This window comes from Crotalus tigris, unplaced genomic scaffold (assembly GCF_016545835.1).
Source record: "Crotalus tigris isolate CLP2741 ecotype Arizona unplaced genomic scaffold, ASM1654583v1 scf7180000024433.1590703, whole genome shotgun sequence".
NCBI lineage: Eukaryota > Metazoa > Chordata > Lepidosauria > Squamata > Viperidae > Crotalus > Crotalus tigris.
In genome coordinates, this window is record NW_024100600.1 from 231524 (window position 1) to 253009 (window position 21486).

Genomic DNA, 21486 nt, shown 5'->3' on the forward strand with positions numbered 1-21486 from the left:
AAAAGAGCAAAGAAAATCAAAAATTGGTCAGCACCAGGTGAAGATGAACTGCATGGGTTTTGGTTGAAACATCTAACTGTTATACACCCACTCATTGCCAAGCAGTTCAACAATATACTACAAGGAGGAGAAATTGAAAAGTGGCTAACAACTGGGAAAACCTACCTAATAATGAAAAATCCAGCAAAAGGGGCAACACCAGGTAACTACAGGCCAATTACCTGCTTACCAACAACTTTCAAATTACTAACTGGTGTGGTAGCTGATGCAGTACAACAGCATCTAGTTGAAAACAATCTCTTTCCACCTGAGCAGAAAGGAAACCGCCCCAATAGCAGAGGAACAAAAGATCAACTCCTAATAGACAAAATGATCTTGGAAAACTGCAAGAGAAGGAAGACCAACCTGAATGTGGCATGGATTGACTACAAAAAGGCATTTGACTCTCTGCCACATGATTGGATAATCAAGTGCCTAGAAATAACAGGAGTAAGTAGAAACATCAGAAAATTTGTGCAAAGATCGATGGCACAATGGAAGACACAGTTGCAGATCAATGGTGAAAAGCTGGGAGAGGTTAATATCAAGAGAGGAATATTTCAAGGAGATTCATTATCACCATTACTATTTGTTATTGCACTGTTTCCTCTGTCAACAATACTGAATAACTCAGGACATGGCTATCAAACATCAAAAACATCTGCCAGACTATCCCACCTCCTTTATATGGATGATCTGAAGCTGTATGGAAAAACATCATCTGAAATAGAATCGCTGCTCAACACTGTCCGTATATATAGCCAAGATATTGTAATGGAGTTTGGCTTGGACAAATGTGCCACACTTACTATCAAACAAGGAAAAATAGTGAAAACTGAAGGAATCAAGATGCCCCACGAAAATAACATTAAGAGTCTGGATGAGGAAGAGTACTACAAATACTTGGGTATCCTTCAAGCTGACAACATCAAGCACACTGAAGTCAAGAAAAAGATTAGAGGTGAATACATCAAGAGAGTGAAGAAGATCTTAAAATCCAAACTCAATGGAGGAAATACCATAAAGGCAATCAACACCTGGGCAATCCCAGTCATTAGGTACACAGCTGGAATAGTGGACTGGACTCAAGCAGAACTAAAAGCAATGGATAGGCAGACCAGAAAAATAATGACAATGAATCATGCCCTTCATCCACGCAGTGACATTGATAGACTTTATCTACCAAGGCAAATAGGTGGGCGTGGAATGCTACAAGTACATCAGATGGTTGAAGAAGAAAAAATGGCTTTGGAAGAATATCTGAAGAACAATGATGAAGATGCACTGAAATTAGTATATCAGGAAGGCTTACTAACTACTGGAGAGACCAAACTGGCCTACAAGAAAGACCAAATGAAGAACAGAATAGAGGCATGGGAAGACAAAGCACTACATGGCCAATACATGAAAAAAATAGCTGGGAAAGCAGATAATAATAAAACCTGGCAATGGCTAAGAGCAGGAAAATTGAAGAAAGAGACCGAGGGACTAATTCTGGCTGCACAAGACCAAGCCTTAAGGACAAATGCATACAAAGTCAAAATTGAGAAGACAGCAACAGACAGTAAGTGCCGCCTATGCAAAGAAGCTGAAGAAACAGTGGACCACTTGGTAAGCTGTTGCAAGAAGATTGCACAGACTGATTACAAGCAGCGGCATGACAAAGTAGCAACAATGGTGCATTGGAAGATCTGCAAAAAATATCATTTGCCTGTAAGCAAAAACTGGTGGGATCATAAAATAGAGAAAGTCATAGAAAATGATAAAATTAAACTGCTCTGGGACTTCAGAATTCAAACAGACAAGCACCTGCAACATAACACCCCAGACTTAACAATTGTCGATAAGAAAGACAAAAAAGTCTGGATAGTGGACGTGGCAGTGCCTGGAGACAGCAGAATAGAAGAGAAAGAACTGGAGAAGATAACAAAATACAAAGACCTACAAATAGAAATAGAAAGACTGTGGCAAAAGCAAGCAAGGGTAGTACCAATAGTCATAGGCTCCTTGGGTGCAATCCCAAAACAACTGGAGCACCACTTGAACACCATTGGCATTGACAAATTCGCTATTAGTCAATTGCAAAAGGCGGCCTTATTAGGAACTGCTTCCATCCTGCGACGATACTGTAATACCATCAAACATCCACATCTGCCTATCCCAGGTCCTGGGTAAGGACTCGATAGGTAGACAAAATGCCAAATCCAGTCTGAACATCTGGCTGACTGTGCGATGATCGATAATAATAATAATAATAATTAAACTGCTCTGGGAAAATTAAACTGCTCTGGGACTTCAAAATTAAACTGCTCTGGGACTTCAAAATTAAACTGCTCTGGGACTTCAAAATTAAACTGCTCTGGGACTTCAGATACCAAGGCAAATAGGTGGGCGTGGAATGCTACAAGTACATCAGATGGTTGAAGAAGAAAAAATGGCTTTGGAAGAATATCTGAAGAACAATGATGAAGATGCACTGAAATTAGTATATCAGGAAGGCTTACTGACTACTGGAGAGACCAAACTGGCCTACAAGAAAGACCAAATGAAGAACAGAATAGAGGCATGGGAAGACAAAGCACTACATGGCCAATACATTAAAAAATAGCTGGGAAAGCAGATAATAATAAAACCTGGCAATGGCTAAGAGCAGGAAAATTGAAGAAAGAGACCGAGGGACTAATTCTGGCTGCACAAGACCAAGCCTTAAGGACAAATGCATACAAAGTCAAAATTGAGAAGACAGCAACAGACAGTAAGTGCCGCCTATGCAAAGAAGCTGAAGAAACAGTGGACCACTTGGTAAGCTGTTGCAAGAAGATTGCACAGACTGACTACAAGCAGCGGCATGACAAAGTAGCAACAATGGTGCATTGGAAGATCTGCAAAAAATATCATTTGCCTGTAAGCAAAAACTGGTGGGATCATAAAATAGAGAAAGTCATAGAAAATGATAAAATTAAACTGCTCTGGGACTTCAGAATTCAAACAGACAAGCACCTGCAACATAACACCCCAGACTTAACAATTGTCGATAAGAAAGACAAAAAAGTCTGGATAGTGGACGTGGCAGTGCCTGGAGACAGCAGAATAGAAGAGAAAGAACTGGAGAAGATAACAAAATACAAAGACCTACAAATAGAAATAGAAAGACTGTGGCAAAAGCAAGCAAGGGTAGTACCAATAGTCATAGGCTCCTTGGGTGCAATCCCAAAACAACTGGAGCACCACTTGAACACCATTGGCATTGACAAATTTGCTATTAGTCAATTGCAAAAGGCGGCCTTATTAGGAACTGCTTCCATCCTGCGACGATATCTGTAATACCATCAAACATCCACATCTGCCTATCCCAGGTCCTGGGTAAGGACTCGATAGGTAGACAAAATGCCAAATCCAGTCTGAACATCTGGCTGACTGTGCGATGATTGATAATAATAGTAATAGTAATAATAATATTTTGCTTTCTTCAAGCATGGGGTTCGCCTTGAGAGCCCAACCTGTTCCAAATGAGGTGCCTGCTGGGAAGAAAAAAAAACCTCTGCAAATAGAGATAGTCTTCAACTTAGTTCATTTAGTGGCTGTTCAAAGTTATAATGGCACTGGAAAAAGGGACATACGACCGTTTTTCACAGTTACAACCTTTGCAGCAACCCCATAATCATGAGATCAAAATTCAGATGCTTAGCACCTGGTTCATCTTTATGACAGTGATCCCCTTTTGTGATCTTCTGGCAAGCAAAGTCCGTGGGGAAACCAGTTTCACTTAACAACTAATTTATCAACTGCAGTGATTCGCTTAACAACAGTGACAAGAAAGGTCATAAAATGGGGCAAAACTCACATAACAAATGCTTCACTTAACGACAGAAATTTTAAGGCTCCATTGTGGTCGTAAGTTGAGGACTACCTGTACGAGCCACAAGGCCTTCCTTGCCCGGGGTGTCACTCTCTGGTTGGCTCCTGCATAACCCTCTTTTGGGGCATCCACCTGGCTGGCGCACAGGAGCACCCTGCAGCCTTTGGGGATGCAGGCCGTTTTTTAAAACTCCGGCCATTGGCTCCCGGGCAAAGACCAAGACTTCCTGGGCCATCCTGGTCCTCTCTTTATGCCCTTGAGGTGACCTCTGCAGGCACATTCCCCAAGACTGGGAGTTGGCAAAGGCAAGCCACGGCCATAGGATCCCTTTCATTGCGACTGCCGTCGAAACGTTTAAGCGCTGTCAGGAAGAGATAGCTCTCGCTCTGGGCTCGGATCCGGCCACTTGGGGCTTGTAACGAAAATGGCAGGCTTAATTTGATTAATTGATAGAATTGTTTTCCAAACCGAAATGGCAGGCTTAATTTGATTAATTGATAGAATTGTTTTCCAAACCGTTCCTTTGTTTATGGCGGCTGAAAGTGCTCACCGCCCTGTCTTTCTGCAGAGTGTTGCAAAGCAGAGATAAAGCAGTCCGAAAATAATTAGGATGGCTTAATTTAGGGAAGGGAGGGAGGGGAGAAAGAACTGGAAAGATGACAAGGAAATGAAAAGGGGCTCCTATTTTTTTGGCAGTGGAATTGAAAAAGTTGGACCCCCCCAAAAAAACAGCTCCCCCCTTGCTAAATTGCAGCGCAGATGCAAAGCGAAGGAAGGTGTGTGCGCGATTCTTCCAGCTTTCTCTGGCCTTTAGATTAATAGCACTAATTGATTTGGTAAGGAGGGCTTAGCAAGACTCTTTCTCAGCAGCCAGTGAGACTGGAAGGCGGATGGGTCTCCTGTTCCTCCTCTTATCTGATTGCGTGCTTGTAGCACCAGGAGGAAGGATGAGCCCTGCCTGCAAACTCTTTTCCATGGTCTCCACTTACGGAGCCCTGAGTAGAGTTACTCATCCGCAAGGAAAAGGCACGGGGGATTCACACAACATGCGTCACGGGTCATGCAAAAAGAAAGGTTTGTTGTGTTGTGTGAACACCCTAACTCATACAACAGGTCCAGGCCACTACCCAGGATGGAACAGGATTTAGTCTCCAACAACTCTGTATCTTTAGGGAGCTAAAATTATTCTCCCTAATAGTTGGGTTGTGCCTTCTGAAAAAAAATAAAATAAAAGAGAGGTCCATCAAGTTAGGCATGCTCTAGGAACTTTGCGTCTGTGGCCTTTTGAGTTTTCTGCAGCCACATGTAGTAGGAGTGAAAGAGTAGAAATGGACAGAGAGCCAGCTGGATACTCTTTGTAATAGAGCCAAGCACTATCAGTCCACAACAGTGATTGCCGACAAGTGTTGGATGAAGAGGAAAGAGGGGTTTTACTCCCTTCCCCTGGTACGCTGGAACCCAGTTGAGTTAGTGCACAATTCTGAGTAATTAAAAGTACCTGGTGAAGTTGCCACCAGATGGGGCTGGGAGACTGGCCATGGACTGAAATGCTTTTCAAAGGAGATTGAATCCAGAGGGGGTCCCAAGACTCTGCATGCTTAGTGCCTTTGATAACTCCTTCCTCCACAAACAACGGATCTCTCTGGAATGCCAGCAGCCAGGAACCTCCAATGGACCTGGGCTTCACGGATGGCTCTGGTGTTCTGGAGACCTAGAACAGGGTCTCCAAACTTGGCGACCTGAAGACTCGTGGACCAGTGAGGAATTCTGGAGTTAACATCCACAAGTCTTAAAGTTGCCAAATGTAGAAACCCCTGACTTAAAACAGGACTAGTTGAGTCCTTTACCAACTCTAGTCTGAAGGCTCTTTTGATCTCCTAAGACAAGGTGAAGGGAGGCTCTGATTATTATTCTGCAATTTAAGTTCTTGCTAAGGGGTTCCTTTGCAAGTAAAACAGAAATGCTTTTCTGAATGCAAAAGGTACGTGTCTCTGTTGAATCCAGGGCTTGCTCTTCCGTTCTGCACAAGTTGATGTCACTTTTTCTCCCCCTCCATTACTAGGATAGCTTTGATTCCATTGACGTGGATTTGGGGCAGCTGAGATCCCCTTTCCAGACTGGCCAATCCTTATCCAGGGTTGTTCATTCCTCCTTCCCCGACCCTGCCTCAGGGTCTATCCCTCTTGCTGCATCTGGTACATGATAGGGAGATTTTTGACACTCAGAAAACAGCAGGATGCCAGCGCTGTAATTCCAGGACGACTAAAAATCAAATGCAGACTCATTTCAGCTTTTCTCTGCATAAGCATTGGCTACAGGGGCGAGATGGGTAAGGGGAATCAGGAGATATCCTGGATCGCCAGCTAAACTTTCCTAGTAACTGGAAAAATGCTGGTTTTCAAATCTGCCAGGCTCTTCACAATGGCTCAGTTAAAACAGTCACGTGCCTAAACTCGGATGGATGGTTTGCCAAATGCCTCTGTAACAGGAGGCATCTCATTTGTGGCTTGGTCTCTTAACCCATTCTAATGTGTACATCCTCTTTCCTGTATGTACTCATCTGTACGTACCGAGGAGAGAGGGATGCATTTGTAATGTTGGAAGGAATTCCCAGAAAATCTGGAGAGGCGCCTTGGAAGAAACCAAACCAGGAAGGGTTCTCCGAGGTCTCCAGCCCACGGAGAGGGGCCAGGCCCACCTCGCATGGTGCCCTCATCCTCCTACATGTTGCAGTGATCATAAGAGATTGAATTGTTCTCAACCATCGCATCCTAAAGTCTTCCACTCCCATGGGGAAAGGGTCATCGTTCTCCAGGGTGTCATGTCAGGACAGAGACCCAAAGAGGCCATTTAGGCTACCCAACAGGTGGGCCAGGGAAAAGAGGCAGGCACATCTTTCGGGGGGGGGGGTTCAATGAAGTGGGTGCCAGCCACTTGCTAAGGCTGTGGGTCTCGGCACTTTCAGGAGGAGGCCCAGCCAGCAGAGGGCAGACTTGCTCTCTCCATCCCTTTCCATCCCTTTCTCCCTTTGGGGAAGCAGCTCATCCAATGCCACCGTAGTATTGATGAAGCGTGCCCTTTCACCCCATTTATTGGTTGATCCTTTTTGGTCCCATTTTTGTTCCTTCACGCAGTCTCCCCTTCCTGCCTTTCCCCCCCTCCACTCAACAGACGAGCAAGATTTCGCAAGGACTAAACTATTATGTTCCTCCTAAGCAGTTTCAGGGCCATTTATTCCCCAACGTATTTTGGGATGGCTTTTTCAGGAAGCCAAAAGGCAACTCATCCTTCCCCGCCTTTGTCTGGAATAACCCTGGCCTCTTTGTGCAGTGCACCACCGGGGCTCTGCCTTTAGGCACACCAAGAGTATCTCTGACCATGTGAAGGCTGCATCTTCCTCTGCTGTCTACACCACAACATGCCTGTTCTTGAGCAAGGCTCATCCCCCAGCCCCCTCCTCCCTTATCTCATGCTGTCTGGGGAATTCTGGAAGTTGAAGTCCACAGCTCTTCAAGTGGCCAAGGTTGAGAAACATTGTTCTGAAGCATAGAAGCCATGCCAGGAAGTTGGGATGGAGGTGAGGTGTGTACCAGCTGACCACTTCCAATCCTGGCCTGACCATTGCTGTCAGTTGGGTTTGGCCAATGTTCAGCCATTTTCTCCCTTCTTTCTTTCTTTGCCTTAGGATAGTCCCCTGCTCCGCCAATCTGCTCTTCCCCTTCCTTGCCCCCCTCAGCTCCTCCCAGCCACCTTTCTGCATCCTTCTTAATATCGTCCCTGATTAATTGGCACTAATACAAATGTACACAGTTCCATAAAAATATGCTGTTTCGCACACAATGGGGATGGTGATGGCTTGCGTATTATCTCTTCTCTACAGGCATGTAATTCAGTCTGCAGGAAAACATTCTATTTATTGGAGTGCAATATGAATCTCTCTACAGACACAGTCAAGCAGGACCACACAATCTGATGCATAGGCATTCTCTCTCTCTCTTATAGAAATGGGAGGGAACATCAGTTGTGTGAGTGGTGATGGGATGGTGGTTAGGGGAAAGGACTTATTTTTCTGGCATAGTTTTCTTCTTGTGGTAGTTGTGTATATGGGAAGATTTGGCTCATGAGGTTCTCTTGAGAAATCTCTAACTGTAGAGAAGTTAGAAAGGAAGAGTTTGACATCAGCCAGGTAGACTCGGCTACCATGGTGATAAGGATACCATCGGAAGACCTCAAGGACCAGATTGGGTATCTATCCTCCCGGAGAAGGTCTGCCTACATGGCTCAATCAGAACAGAGTTAGAAGGAACCTTGGAGGTCTTCTAGTTCAGCCCCGAGCTCAAGCAGGAGACCCTATCCAATCTGAGACAAGTGGCTGTTGCGTTTCTTCTTAAAAATGGTTTGTCTGCCAGTTACAAATCCATCTGCTGGTGATGTTGTCTATCCCACATTTTTCTAGCTTATAGTAGTAGGTTGTGGTCTACTTTGTTGAATGCCTTACTGAAATCTAAGTATATTATATCCATTGCATTTTGATGGTCTGTTTAGTCACTTTGTCAAAGAATGAAATCAGATTGGTTTGGCCTGATCTGTTTTTAACAAAACCTGTGTTGGCTTCTAGTTATAACTTGGTTTCTAGATGTTTGCTATCTTGTTTTTGATTATTATCTTTTCCAGCATTTCCCCAGATATTGATGGTTGTTAAGAGAACACAGACTTGATGGCACATGATCAATCAGTCAGTCTCTGGGCAGGCAAGTCATGCATTTGCCTGAAGAAATCCATAATCCTGAAGAAGTAGCTATGGGCTTGGTGGTGGTCTCTGAGTTTGCGTCTTTCCTGCAATTGTCCCCAGGAGGGAAAGAACAGAATAGAGCTGGAAGGGACCTCCGAGGTCTTCTAGTCCAGCCCCCTGCTCAAGCAGGAGATATATACCATTCCAGATAAGTGACTGTCCAGTCTCTTCTTAAAGACCTCCAGTGATGGAGCGCCCAGGCCAGCTGTTCCACTGGTTGATTGTCCTCACTGTCAGGAAGTTTCTCCTTAATTTCAGGTTGCTGCTCTCTTTGGCCAGCTTCCAACCATTGTTTCTCGTCCTACTCTCTGGTGCTTTGCATATTTTTTGTGGCAGCCCCTCAAATGAAAGATCAGCGAGCATCAGCAAAGCACACATCCCCCCCCCCCAAGTCCCTCTCTGCCCCAAAAACCTCCATGCAAGCTCCGAGCACCCTGGTTTGCTCTATCCTAGTTTAAGAAGCCAGGCGCGCCAGCGGCGAACCACTCCCAGGCGGAGACTTTCTCCAGGCGCTCAGGGTGTCAATCACCGTCGGCCCCGCCCCGCGCGCCGTCGGCCCCGCCCCTCTCCTCCTCCTTTCTTTCCCCCGGGCCGCCCTATCCGGTGGGCGTGTCCGGCCCGCCCGCGGCCGCCCTATGAACTGGGAGCTGCCTGGTCGTAGCCACGCCCCCCGCCAGCGTTCGCCGCGCCAGCTGCCGCCCGGGCTCCATTGAGAAAAAGCGCACGCGCGCAGAGGGCAGGTCCGGCGGCGGCGGCGGCGGGAGGAGGGGGCGGAGGAGGAAGAGGAGGCGGAGGAGGAAGAGGCGGAGAGCAGCCCGAGCAGGGAAGCCGGCGGCCGGTGCCGGGTCGCCAGCAGGGCGCCGCGGAGGGAGCCGGCCAGCCCGCCTGCCCAGCCAGCGCCGCCTCTGCCCGCCGCTCACCCTGGGAGCGCCGGGTGGGCATGAGCGCCGCCCGCCTCGCCCTCGCCCTGCCTCTGCAGCCGCCGCCGGAGGGACTCGGAGCCGCCGCCCCGCGATGTCCAGGAGGAAGCAGAGCAAGCCCCGGCAGATCAAACGTGAGCCCGCCTTTCCCCGGCCCTCCTCCCCCCCGGCCGAAGTTGGTGGGGGTCCCGGCTCTGTCCGGGGCGGGGGGGGTTCGCCTGGGCTGCCGGCGCCCCCTTCCCGCGGCCCGGCACCCGGACGATCCCCGCCGTCCCCACCGAGAGCCGCGCCAACTTTGCCTCCGCCCGCCCCGAAAAGCAACTTTAACTGCTGGCTCCGTTCGGGGGTCCCGCCGGCGCTGCCCCTCCGCCCCCTCCCCAGGCCCGGCGCGGCGGGGGCTTCCTGGCGGCTGCCCGGAGCAGGGAGGGGGGCCGGGGCTGCCGCTGCCCCCCCCCCGCTGCCCGCAGTGATTGACGGCGCCCGTCCCGCTGCCAGGCAGGCGAGCCGGGCCAGGCGGGGCCGGGGAGGCGCCCCCTTTTCCCCGGGCGGGGGTCGTCCTTGGCCTGCCGCTCCGCCTCTGGCCGCTTGCCCGGCGCGATCGCCGCCCCGATAGAGCCGCCCCGATGAGAGCCGCGATAAGCCCTTAAAATATTCCTTTCTGCGAGCCCCGCCGAGATAAGATCGCCCTGTCGGGACGGGCTGAAATTACGATCTTATCTCGCGCTTGACTCACTCCCGTTTCTTGCGCTGGGAAGTTTCATCTGGAGGGACTTTTGCAGATGAGAGAGGGAGGGAGGGAGGGAGAGGGAGAGAAAGAAAGGAGGGAGGGAAGGAAGGAAGAAAGGAAAGGAAAGGGCGAGAGGAGCCGCGTGGAGCGAAGCGTGCGGTGGAACTCCGAAGCTGGCACACGGCAGACTTTAAACCTGGAGAGTTGATGCGGGAAGCCACATCCATCTGGGGCCCTTCTAATCGCACCACCTTTCTTTGCCTCCTTTGTTCGACCTGACCCAGAGAGAGCCCACCTGAGTGGGGGGGGGTAGCCTCCCGGTTCCCAAGAGACCTGGAGTCAGGCTTTTCTCTTGGCAGTTCCTGATAAAATCCCTCTTGCAAAGATGCCAGGCTGACCCGGAGTTTCTGCTGTGGGAAAGCAGGTAGAGGGGGCTGCGGAGGAAGGGGGCAGGAGGACGGGGTGGTGGTGCCTTTTAGTATCAACCAGAAAAACTTTTCCACGGGCAGGTTTGTCTGCTTTTCATGTCCCTCCCTCCCTCTCTCTCTCTTTCTCTCTTTCCTTCCTGAACAGATCTCCACATTGATAAGGCCGATTGAGATCTCTGGATAGTGCAGTTCACCCCCACCCCGGTGATAATGCGCTTTTATCTTCACCAGGGGAAATAATTGCCATTCTAAGCCGCATCTACCTGTTTGCCTGCTCAGGTGATTTGTTCCGAAGATAAGATCCAGGCAAACTTTTTTTTTTCCTTCAAAAAATTGGATGAAAGTTCTTCTTGTCCTCCATCCCCACCCCGTTTGGATTCCCATTAATTTTTTTCTGGATCTCTGGCTCTTCTTGCAATATTCCTTGCTTCTTCCTTCCCTGGGCTGATAATGAAATGATTCTCTGCCCTGAGCCAGATTTGTGTAATCAGGTAGATCTAGTGGATTGTTCTCAATGGATTAAGACGAGATATTGGGGTGGGGGGCACAGTAAAGGCAACCCCCTAACAGGCTGGGTATTCTGTCATACAGGGTGGGGGAAGTGGCAGGACTCTCAACCAGAGGAAAGGCTGGTTTATTTGTTGACATATAAATTTAATAATACATAATAAGCTCCTTTGTTTATGCTGCTGTCAGGCTTAAGCACCTTCTTCCTGGTAGTTCAGTCCTGGAGTTGATGGGCACCTGAGAATTTCTGGGTTTAACCCTGGCTGGAGTCCCCAAAGAAAGAGTTTGCAGAGGGTTACCTTAACCACCATCTCACCCACTTTTTTGAATGTCCACCGTACACTGAACCACATAGTAGGTTAATGTATGTTTGCAGAACAGGATATTGTGCTAAGATGTTGGGTGATTCCGTATGTCAAGGCTGACCTGATTCAGATGTCGCTCACTCAGCTGCAACGTGTTTGCTTTTGACTTTCCGTGGACCCGGCATAACAAACCATCATTGAGCTAAGGGTGTGAGTGGCACCAAAATAATCCCCACAGCTGAAGTTTGATGCTTTGGGGATTGGTTTCTCTCCCCCTCCTTCCCCCCCCCCCCGCGAGTTGGACGTTGTTGGGGATGTGAATCAACCCTTTCAGCTCAAGAAAGCTGCCTTTTAACTGAATGAGTTGGAGAAGGTGTTACTGGCTGCTTCAGATTGGGGGGGGGGCATTAGTATAAGACACCGCAAACTCTGAGCATCTGGAGCAGCAGAAGGCCCTGGCTCCTCCTGGGGTCTCAGTCCTTCCTTCCCAGCAGGTCTTGTGCTGCTCCCCTCTTTCAACCCACCTCTCTTCCTCTTTCCCCTTTCAAATCTGCTTTGCCCAGCAAGAGTTGTTCGCTCCCTTCCAGCTACATTAACTGGCAGCCCTTCCTAGCCAGCCCTGCCTGGTCACCTCCGCTTCCGAGGGAGGGGGCAGAGGGGGATCCGAAGATGGATCGGGCCCTTTGTTGAGCTAGGCAGTTCTGGGCTCCCAGCCTCTGCCTTATCCAGCCGCTTTCTGGAAGGGAGAAAGACCAAGGACTGGGATTGGGGGCCAGAGAGAAGTAGCCCAAACCAGTGGGGGGAATGCGGGGGGGGGGGGAATTCCTTCCTGGGAAATGCAAAGCAGGAAAATGCACGCAGAGGAGAGGGGGGAGGAGTTTGGGCAGGGGAGTTCTCATTTTGCTTGTTTGTGTTTCTTGTGTCCATCAAAGAGCAGCTGCCCCTTCCTTGTTTTGGCCAAAGGCCCGGAGGAGGTCATCTGGGTCTCCTCGGCTCAGAGCTGCTGAGTTGCTTTGCGGGCTTCCTGGCTGTGCTTCGGTTTGGCCGAGGCTCCCCCCCCCCTTGCCCAGTGCTGGATGTGAGATGCTGATAATGTTGAAAGAATGGGAGATCATTTTGAGAGGGAGGAAGTCTGTGATGGGCCAAAGCTGATTAGATAAGGATCAGCTGCTGGACTATATTTAACCCGTGAGTTGGTGCCATTTTATATTGGATGGCTGGCGAGATAGGCAGCTGTTTGTTTGTCCTTGGAGGGATTGTGCCCGGCCTTCCTTGGTTCTTTGTCCGAAAACACCGGATTCCAGGATAAATATCTTCCTGGCCCTTCTCTTCAGAGATGATCACGTCTGCCTGTCCTGGGACAATTCACAGCAGCCCCCCCTTGAGATAAAAATATTTATCTCTTGGTGATCACCCATGGAGAAGACTTCCGCCCTTGTCCCGGCCATCTCCTAGGACCTAGGCTTTGAAAAGAGCTTTTGGCCCTTGACCAGGGGATCCATGGGGAGCGTCCAACCAGCCTTAATTTTGGTCCTTCCTGAAGAGTAAATCTCAGAAGGCCAGGCAGATGTTGCCCTGTGACCTGGAGCCTGCTTCCAAAATTAAGTCTAATGGAGCATAGGAGAATCAACCCTGTCCTAAGACTCCCCAGTCAAGACACCCCCCCAAGTCTTCTCTCCGTGGAAGTTCAGTAAGAAGGATTCTCCCTAGAAGCAGGGGTCTTCAAATAGTATCTTTATATTTAGTTCCTGCGTAATTTTAATTGTTCTTATATTTGTAATTGTTTTCATATATTGCTGTTTAGTAGCTGTAAGCCATCCAGAAAATGCGATGTGCGGCATATAAACTTAATAGTGAATAAATAATAAATCTTCAGCTTCTAGAACTAACTCACCGGTTTCGGGGGTGCTTTCAAGGGAAAGGGGCACGGGACCAGGTTATTTGAGGGCCTGCCTGCTCCCATCAGATCCGGCAGGAGATCCCTGCACTGGGTTCCATCTTTTGGAGTGGGGAAGAAGCCCTCTTCTCCTCTGACACCCACCCTTGAGAACCCCATCCCTCCAAATATCAGAGTGGCCCCAAACCTGCCGGCTTTTTGCAAGGCCTCATAGATGGACTTTGGGATCCAGATGTGCCGCAGAGCTCATGCAGTGATTGTGGATTAGCTGCCCAGTCCTGAATATGAAATGAGGGAAGCCCTAGACCTGGAAATAAATAAATGAACCAGGAGGAAGATCAGCTCAGCCTGGCTGTGAGGGGCTGGTTAAATCAAGAATTTTGTGCTGGGACTAACAGCTGCAAGACTGATCAAGCTCTCCCTGTGGGTCTCATAGAGGGAGTGCAATTCTTGTGGATTGTGGGGATTCAGGGCAGGTTCGTGAAATGAGTGCGGTCCCCCATTTGACTGAAGCTCGCCTGGCTGGCAAATTATTATTCAAGACATTGGAGACCTGGTCCAAGAACCCGGAGCTTGAAGGACATGTGACCCTTGGCATCTTCTTTGAGCAGCTGCCCACATGAGCCCGCAGCCTCACCCCTCTGCTTGGGGCACCCCTCCTCACCTCCCACATCCCTCCTTCTCCTTTCTTTCTGGGGAGTTGAGAGAGAGTTATAGAGAAAGTAGAATTGAGGATGCCTGCTGGCCCCCTGAGATTAGGCTGCACCCTGATTGGATTCCCAAACACCCCATGATCTCTCCTACGTCACCTGTGGGACTTTTCAGTGAGAGCAGTGGAGAATGGAAGGTAGCCTTCCAAACCTCTGGAAGGTCCCAGGTGGATTAGTCGAGAGGGTACTAAAAAGGTACTGAGGCCTCAAGAAGCATCTTCCTGTGACCATTTTTCCTGCTTCTCCCTCGAGCCCATCCCTGCCGCCTCCTTCCTCAAGGCTGGGTGGAGATTGGGACGGCTAATCCCTCACCCTGGAAGGGCTTCATGAGCCCTGCCTGGTTTTCCCTCTGCCTGAGGACCTTCTGGGCTCATCACTCTGCCCATGCCAGTCTCTCCCAAGAAAGGGCTCCATCCCGATCTGGGCACAAAGATCCCCCCACTTATTTCTGGAATGTGGGAAGTGGGTCTCACAATACGTGACCAAAGGAAGCTTCCTGGCTAATTTCCTCCATGACTTGTGCGGACAGAATGGGAAGCTGTTGCCCACATGCTGGCGGTTAGCCATGTTAACTTGCTTGGAGGTCAGTGGGGCCAATTTGGTGACTGTACACACACACACACACACACACACACACACACACACACACACACACAGGGCCCTCCTGTGCTGCAGGTAATCCAAAGGGCAGGATGCCCACTAGCAGTTTGGCCACTCTTGACTCGGACTGCTGCTTCCTCCAGGGCTGGAAAGAGTTGAGTTGTAGCATTAAAGGCTGGTGGCAACTGGAAGAGGATGGTGGTGCCACCTTGGATGGAGGGACCAAAACATCCCCTTAGGAGGATTTTTGGTGTTTTTGATTTTTAAGCCCTCCCCTGAAGTTTTGCCCTGGCAATTTGATACCTTGGCTTTTCGGGGGGGGGGGGGAGGAGAACGAAGAGAGGAATTGCTGCCATCTGCCCAATAATTGTCGCCTTAAATAGGAGAGCTGCCCCCCCCTTCCTGTTAATCCTCTGTCTTCTCTTTCTTCTCCTTCCTGATCAAGTTTTTCCTCCCTTTGGGAGGAAAAGCTTCAGAACAGCATCAGGACGCATCTGGCAATATTTGTTTTGTTTCCTTCGCTCTCCCCTCCTCTCCAGGCTCTTTTGTTCTGCTGCTTGATAGATGTGGACAGCTGATAATAATAGAAAAAAATAAAATAAAATAAAGGGCCAGGAGCTGATTCTCGGCAGAGATAGCCGGTTACATTTATTAACTTCAAACATGGGCGTGTGGGCAGAGGAGGGAAATGAGGATGGGGCGGCAAGAGTCAGTCCTGGGCTCTTCAATGGTGGGGGGGGGGCTGATAAAGCCTAGAGGGTGATCTGCTTGCACTTGGGGGGCTGTGCTTGGGGAGGGGGTATCTGTGTGTGCGTGCGCTTGCTTGCAGGGTGTTTTCTTGCACACCGCAGTGGGCACCCCAATTTGGCTAGGCGGGTGGGGTGAAAAAATGGATGCATTGAAGTTCAGTAGAACTTCTCTCTCTCCCCCTCCCCCACTTTCAGCCCCCTCCCTTCCGCTGTTGCTTTCTGCCGAAGAGATTGGAGGTGCCGATAAGCTGAGTTCTTGATCTCTCCCCCTGATAAAGATGGCAGAGTCAGATAAAAGCCGCTTTATCGCCGCCAAACAGATGGCAGAAGGATTGGTCGGCTGCAAGAACAGAACCTGGGAAGGAGAGGGGGGGGATGGGGGGGCATGGCAATTTGTTCCATTGCCAATGTGATTAATGCAGGCATTTTAATGATCGGATGGAGGGGGGCTTTCCTTACGCTCCCTCTGAAATAGATAGAAAGATATAAAAATATTCTTTTTTAAAGGCTCTTGTCCTCCCTGTGTCTGTTTATCAGCCCCAGATGTGTCTTGGTTCAAAGTAAGCTTTTAGATCCTAATCAGTGGTTCTGCTAAGTGTAGCAAATGTGTCTTTATAATAAATATTAAATAAACATTAAAAAGAGGGCTATCCCCCCCTCCCCCCCAACATCCAGGGTTGGCAGTGCGCTCTAGCCAGCGGGATGGGCAACCAGAGATTTGTGCCTGTCTGCTTCTGGACTGGCTCAAACTCTCTCTAGCTTGATTTGAACTCACCTCTGGATATTCATTGTGGGCGGGAGCTCCTCCTGGACTTGTGCGAAAAGGCCAGTGCCCAAGAAAATGGGCAAAGCGCCCGCTTAGCCTGGCCCTGCCTCAGTTGTGGCCTGAGAAACTTTTTGCCCATGTCTGCAAACCAGGGAAGCGCTCCAGAGCAGCTCCTGAGTTTGGACTTAACGGGCCCTCCCGGATCTTTTTGGCTTTGCTCTGTTAAATAAGGAAATAACACCTGGAATTTTTGTCCTCCAATTAAAGCGGGCTGAGGAATTCTGGGAGTTGAAGTGCACAGGTCTTAAAGTTGCCAAGTTTGGAGAGAGACCCCTGGATTAGAACCATTGAGTTGCACACACTATGAATTAATATATTCCAAAGACTTTGCTGCAAAATGACCATTTTAAGCAATATTATAAACAAGCTTATAATCCTCCAAAGCAAGCTCCCTGTCTTTTCTTTAATCCTCAAAATAACTAAAATGAACTCAGAAGGAGATTATGCACAGGCACACACAAATATATGTGTATAAAAGTTGCCCCAAGTCTACCAGGGCTACAGAAGTTGGCATCAGAATTGGTTCTAGTACAGGGTGGCACACTGTCCTTGTTTTATGACTGTGGAATACACTCTGCCCATGCCCAGGACATCCCATTCTAAGGCAGCACATGTATGTCCCGGAGCTGAGCTGACTCCCAACCTAGAACCTTGTTTGGTCCCTTGGCAATTCTCAGCCACCATGCCCCGAAATGTTTTGTGCTTCTTTGCAAGGGAATACGTCTGTTTTGCATGGAGTGTTTGTCTTTCTTCTTGCAAATAACCAATCCAGCAGCTGTTTTTAGCTTACAACCCTTCCTTTCTATTTTGGTTTCTGGCATGCCGTGGGAAGTTGGAGTGTTTTTGTGTTGTAATGTTTGTGTCCCCTTGTGACTCTCTTGGTTGACCGCAGCATGTTCTTTACAGCATGGGATGTTGCATAGCAAATAATTTTGTGCAAATAGCTTCCTTTTTTAGGGGGTCAAGCGAGTGGGGTTCAGGGATGGGGAGAAAGGAACTGGTTGGTAAGCAAGTGGCTCATTTTTTCCCCAGGCGATAAACACAGGAATGTTTTCCTGCATCTCTTCTGCTCACATTTATGTCTGAAAGTGTGAATTTAGCCCATAGTATTGATGGCAGTAATGAGGTGCTAATTAATACACAGTTGGGTGGGTGGCTGCTCCGGCTGTTTTTCCTGCACTGAGTGATGACTTCACAGCTTCCTTCGGCAAAGGACCTACAAGGAAGTCCAGCCTTTGTCAGCAGTCTCAGCATCTTGCAAGACTAACGCAGAGACTGTGGGAGACACCCCACTGACGAGGGCGCGCTTCCCAATGTTTTGAGGCTGGTGGTGGGCTGGAGCTGAGCTGCCCAAATGACAGCTTTAAAAATGGGGCATTTTTGTTGGCGATCTTACGGTCCTGAGGCTCAAGAGTAGGCTTGTAGTGGCAAATTGTCTCCAAAGTGACTAAGCCGAAGGACCATACTAGACCTGCTGGTGGAAATCCCTCCTCCAGTAAAGTGGAATTTGGAAGGGATGAGGATTGGAGGCTTTGAGAATCTGCAGATGTCCTTGCCCGACCTGGGAGGTTGTGAAGGCTTTCTAATCATCTGTTGGATCTGACAAGACCTTGTTCCTAACATGGAACAAAATGAGGAGGCAGAATGGATTTGCATCTGCAGATGGAAAGCCACTTGTAGATGTTCTGGTTTCTTGGGTTTTATAAATCCCATTTAAATAGAAAACCAGCAAGCCTTTCTGCCTTATGGGCTTATTCCCTAAATGGATGGAGGCTTGTTAAATGTGTGTGAATCTTTAAAAAGGGGTTGGTCTCCTTATTCTTGCATTATTTTTTCTGCCTGTGGACTGGAAGGAATGTTTCATTCTGATTCTCCCAAAAGGCAGATAAAGTGATAAAACCCTGTTTCTGGGCTGTAGCACTTGGATGTAGGTTGATTCCTCTTGTGCATATGGATGTGCATGCACAAGTACAAATTGTGTATGTGGGTGGGTGAGTGGGTGGGTGGGTGGGTGGATGGATAGATAGATAGATAGATAGATAGATAGATAGATAGATAGATAGATAGATAGATAGATAGATAGATAGATAGATCGATCACTATTTGGTTGACTTAGCAACCACATAGCTAGACTTTTTGAAAACCTGTCTCCAACCTTGACCATCAGGTCTTACAACAGCGTCCCTATTGTCCTTGTAACTGAGGTCATCCTCCTTGCTGCTGGCTATCCCCTTCAGCTCTTCTAACTTTTCCAGTGTTAGAAATTACTCAAGAGAACTGGGTGAGCTGTACACACCCATCAGAAGAAGAAAACTATTCTGGAACCAGAAGAACACTCTATGTCCTCTCCCCTGGAATACCTGTCCTTTATGTTTCATGAGTAGGAGGAGCTGGCTTTCATCTGTCAGAATGAGGTTCCTTCTTGGTTTCTGTGGTGTTCAGACTAATACAATTTTACTGCTTTTTCTGCTGTTTGGGAGGCCACAACTTCAGTTGGCAGCAATGGGAAGGGGCACAACTGATGCAAACTGGGGAGGAAGACAAACACTCTTGCAGGTTTGTTTATTTATTTATTTATTTATTTATTTATTTATTTATGAGACTTATATACCACTTTAAGTGCAAGCACTCTCTAAGCGGTGTACACCAGTAAGCAATGTATATATATATATATATATATATATATATTTACATTGCCCCCAACAATCTGGGTCCTCATTTTACCTACCCCGGAAGGAGGGAAGGCTGAGTCAACCTTGAGCCGGTGAGATTTGAAAAAACTTGTAGAGTTGGAAGGGAATCATCCTATCCTGTCTCCTGCAGTGGTCAAAGCAAAAACTATGAGAAGTGGATGATAGCTGAATGTTGGGAGGTATCTTCCTATCTTCAGTCTCCGTTGGCTGCTCCGCAACCTTTAGGCTTCTCCAGCTCTTTGTCAGTCTTCTGGTCCCAATAATCCAGACCTGAGACCAGGAGTCTTTCCCTGTTGTGGCTCTGCTACAACTGGGAGGTAGGCTGCCTACACGAAGGGAGGTCTCCCAGCCAATTGATTGGTAGCCCTTGATTCTACAGCTTTCTTCCTTCGCCCTGGGAAGGATTCCTCTACCTTCTTTCTCTCCCAGCAAGCAATAAAACCCAAAGAGCACAGAGGGTGTTTCAGGGTGGAGGTTTCAGCCTCTCCTGCGGTGCTCTGACCAGCCTGTCCCTGGCTTTTCTTTGTAGCCATCAGCCTGGAATGGAGTGGGAGCTGTTGGCACGGCCACTCTGTTGCTGTTGGCCTGGCCAGCAGCAGAACCTGTCCTGCAGAATGACGAGGAGGTCCTGCCCTTTGGCAGCTTCCTGGCACCAGAGGTGCCTCTAGAGTTCAGATGTGGCTGCTTCCAGGTTGGGCAATGGAATGTTTACAATTAGGGCTGCGTGGTTTGGAGGGGGGGGGGAGAGAGAGAGAGAATATCTGGCTCCAGCTTACAGCAGTGTAAGAAGCCTCCTTAGAAAACGTGAGAAGACATAAAGCCAGCAAGCCAAATTTCACAGCTCACTGTGAGTGATCTGGTTTGTTCTTAATAAATAACTCTTGCATGTTTCGTTATTTGGCACGTGGCTGGGTCCGGCTGCCCACACAAGGCTGACCTGAAACGCCCGTCCCTTGGGAACCCTGTCCAGATCCCTCTTCTCCCCCTTTGGCTTCTAAAATTGGAGCGGGCGTCGTCGGTACCCCGTCAGGCTGACTCGCGATAGTGCCTTGGTTTTCCAAGTGAGCTGGTGGGAAACTGTGCTTGGAGGGGGGCACTGGTACCAGCAGCAGTATGCAGATGGTCCTCGACTTACAACCACCACTGAGCCCAAAGTTTCCATTGCTAAGCAAGACAACTTAATTTTGCTCCATTTTACAACCTTTCTGGCCACCGTTGTTAAGCGAATCACTGCAATTATTATGTGAATCCGGCTTCTCCACTGATTTTGCTGGTCAGAAAGTCACAAAAGGCGATCACACGACCTCCCCCCCCCCGGGGACACTGCGACCATCATAAATAGGAATCAGTTGCCAAGTGTCCAAATTTTGATCACGTGACCGTTGGGGTGCCACAGCGGTCATGAGTCACTTCTTTCAGTGATGTTGTAACTTTGAACGGTCACTGAATGAATGGCTGTAAGTCGAAGTTATACCTGTATAAAAAACTGCCTGGCCTGGACCCTGCCTTCCAAGCGGTTCTCTGCCAGACAGGGATTATATGGCACACGTTTGTAAGATGCCCAGCTGGTGAGGGCTGCCTCGGATGTGCCCGTGTTTTGGTCGGTGAGAACCCTCCCTTCCCCTGCTTCTGAGTCACCAGCCACCTAGGGAGCAGCCTAATCCTTTGGGCCGTGGTAGGCCAGGTGTAAGAGCTTCCAGAAGAAGCATGGATTGTACCAAAGCAGAAACCTGATGGTTATCTTGCATCTTCTGGTGGGTCTGGCCGGGCACTGAAGCCTTGGCCAACCAGTGCTCCTCTAGGGATGAAGCCCCTTGGGGGTATTTGGGGGCAAGAGCCAGTTGGGTTATTGGGGAGCCCTGAAGCCCGGCCAAGCCGACTCTTTCCAGCTGGGATCCCCGTTTGACACATCCCTAAAACGGTAAGCGATCCAGGAGGACGTTTTTGTATGTAGTGAGAGGCAAAGAAAGTTGGATATTTACATTTTTGCTTCTCCCAGTGGAGTCTCATCCTGGCACTGGTCAGAATCTCTTTGCCAATCTCAGAGTGTGTCAAAATAAAATCACATGGCATTTTGGGCATATCTACTGGAAGTTTCATGCAAGAAGTTTCCAGTGATTCATGCTCATAACTTGCAACTGGGGTTTGAAATCCAGATGTTTACCTCGTGTTTTCATGTCCTTTTTGACCTGAGCCGGAAGCCTGTTGCAAAGCAATAAATGCAGGCCAGAAAGTTGAATTTGAATGTGCGTGTGCGTGTGTATGTGTATGTACACTATTTGAACTAGTCTGTGATTGCCACATTAGAAGCAATGTGCCTGCCCATTAAAGCAGATCTGAGTCTCCATTTTCTGAGAGAGCGTTGGCAAAGAACGCTGCATAGATTAGCTGGCAGATTTCCTAACTGGCAGATTTTTCAACTCATTCACACAGC

The 21486-nt window shown here is 48.6% G+C and overlaps 1 protein-coding gene across 1 annotated transcript in view; it reads left to right on the forward strand.

Annotated features, from left to right (window-relative positions):
* The first annotated feature begins 9417 nt into the window (after positions 1–9417).
* The window catches only part of ZFPM1 (zinc finger protein, FOG family member 1), a 70302-nt gene continuing 58233 nt past the window's right edge, over positions 9418–21486 (forward strand). The window contains exon 1 of the mRNA XM_039330890.1: positions 9418–9744. Coding sequence (XP_039186824.1) covers positions 9705–9744 — 40 coding nt within the window. The 5' untranslated portion in view covers positions 9418–9704. The remainder of the gene's footprint in view (positions 9745–21486) is intronic.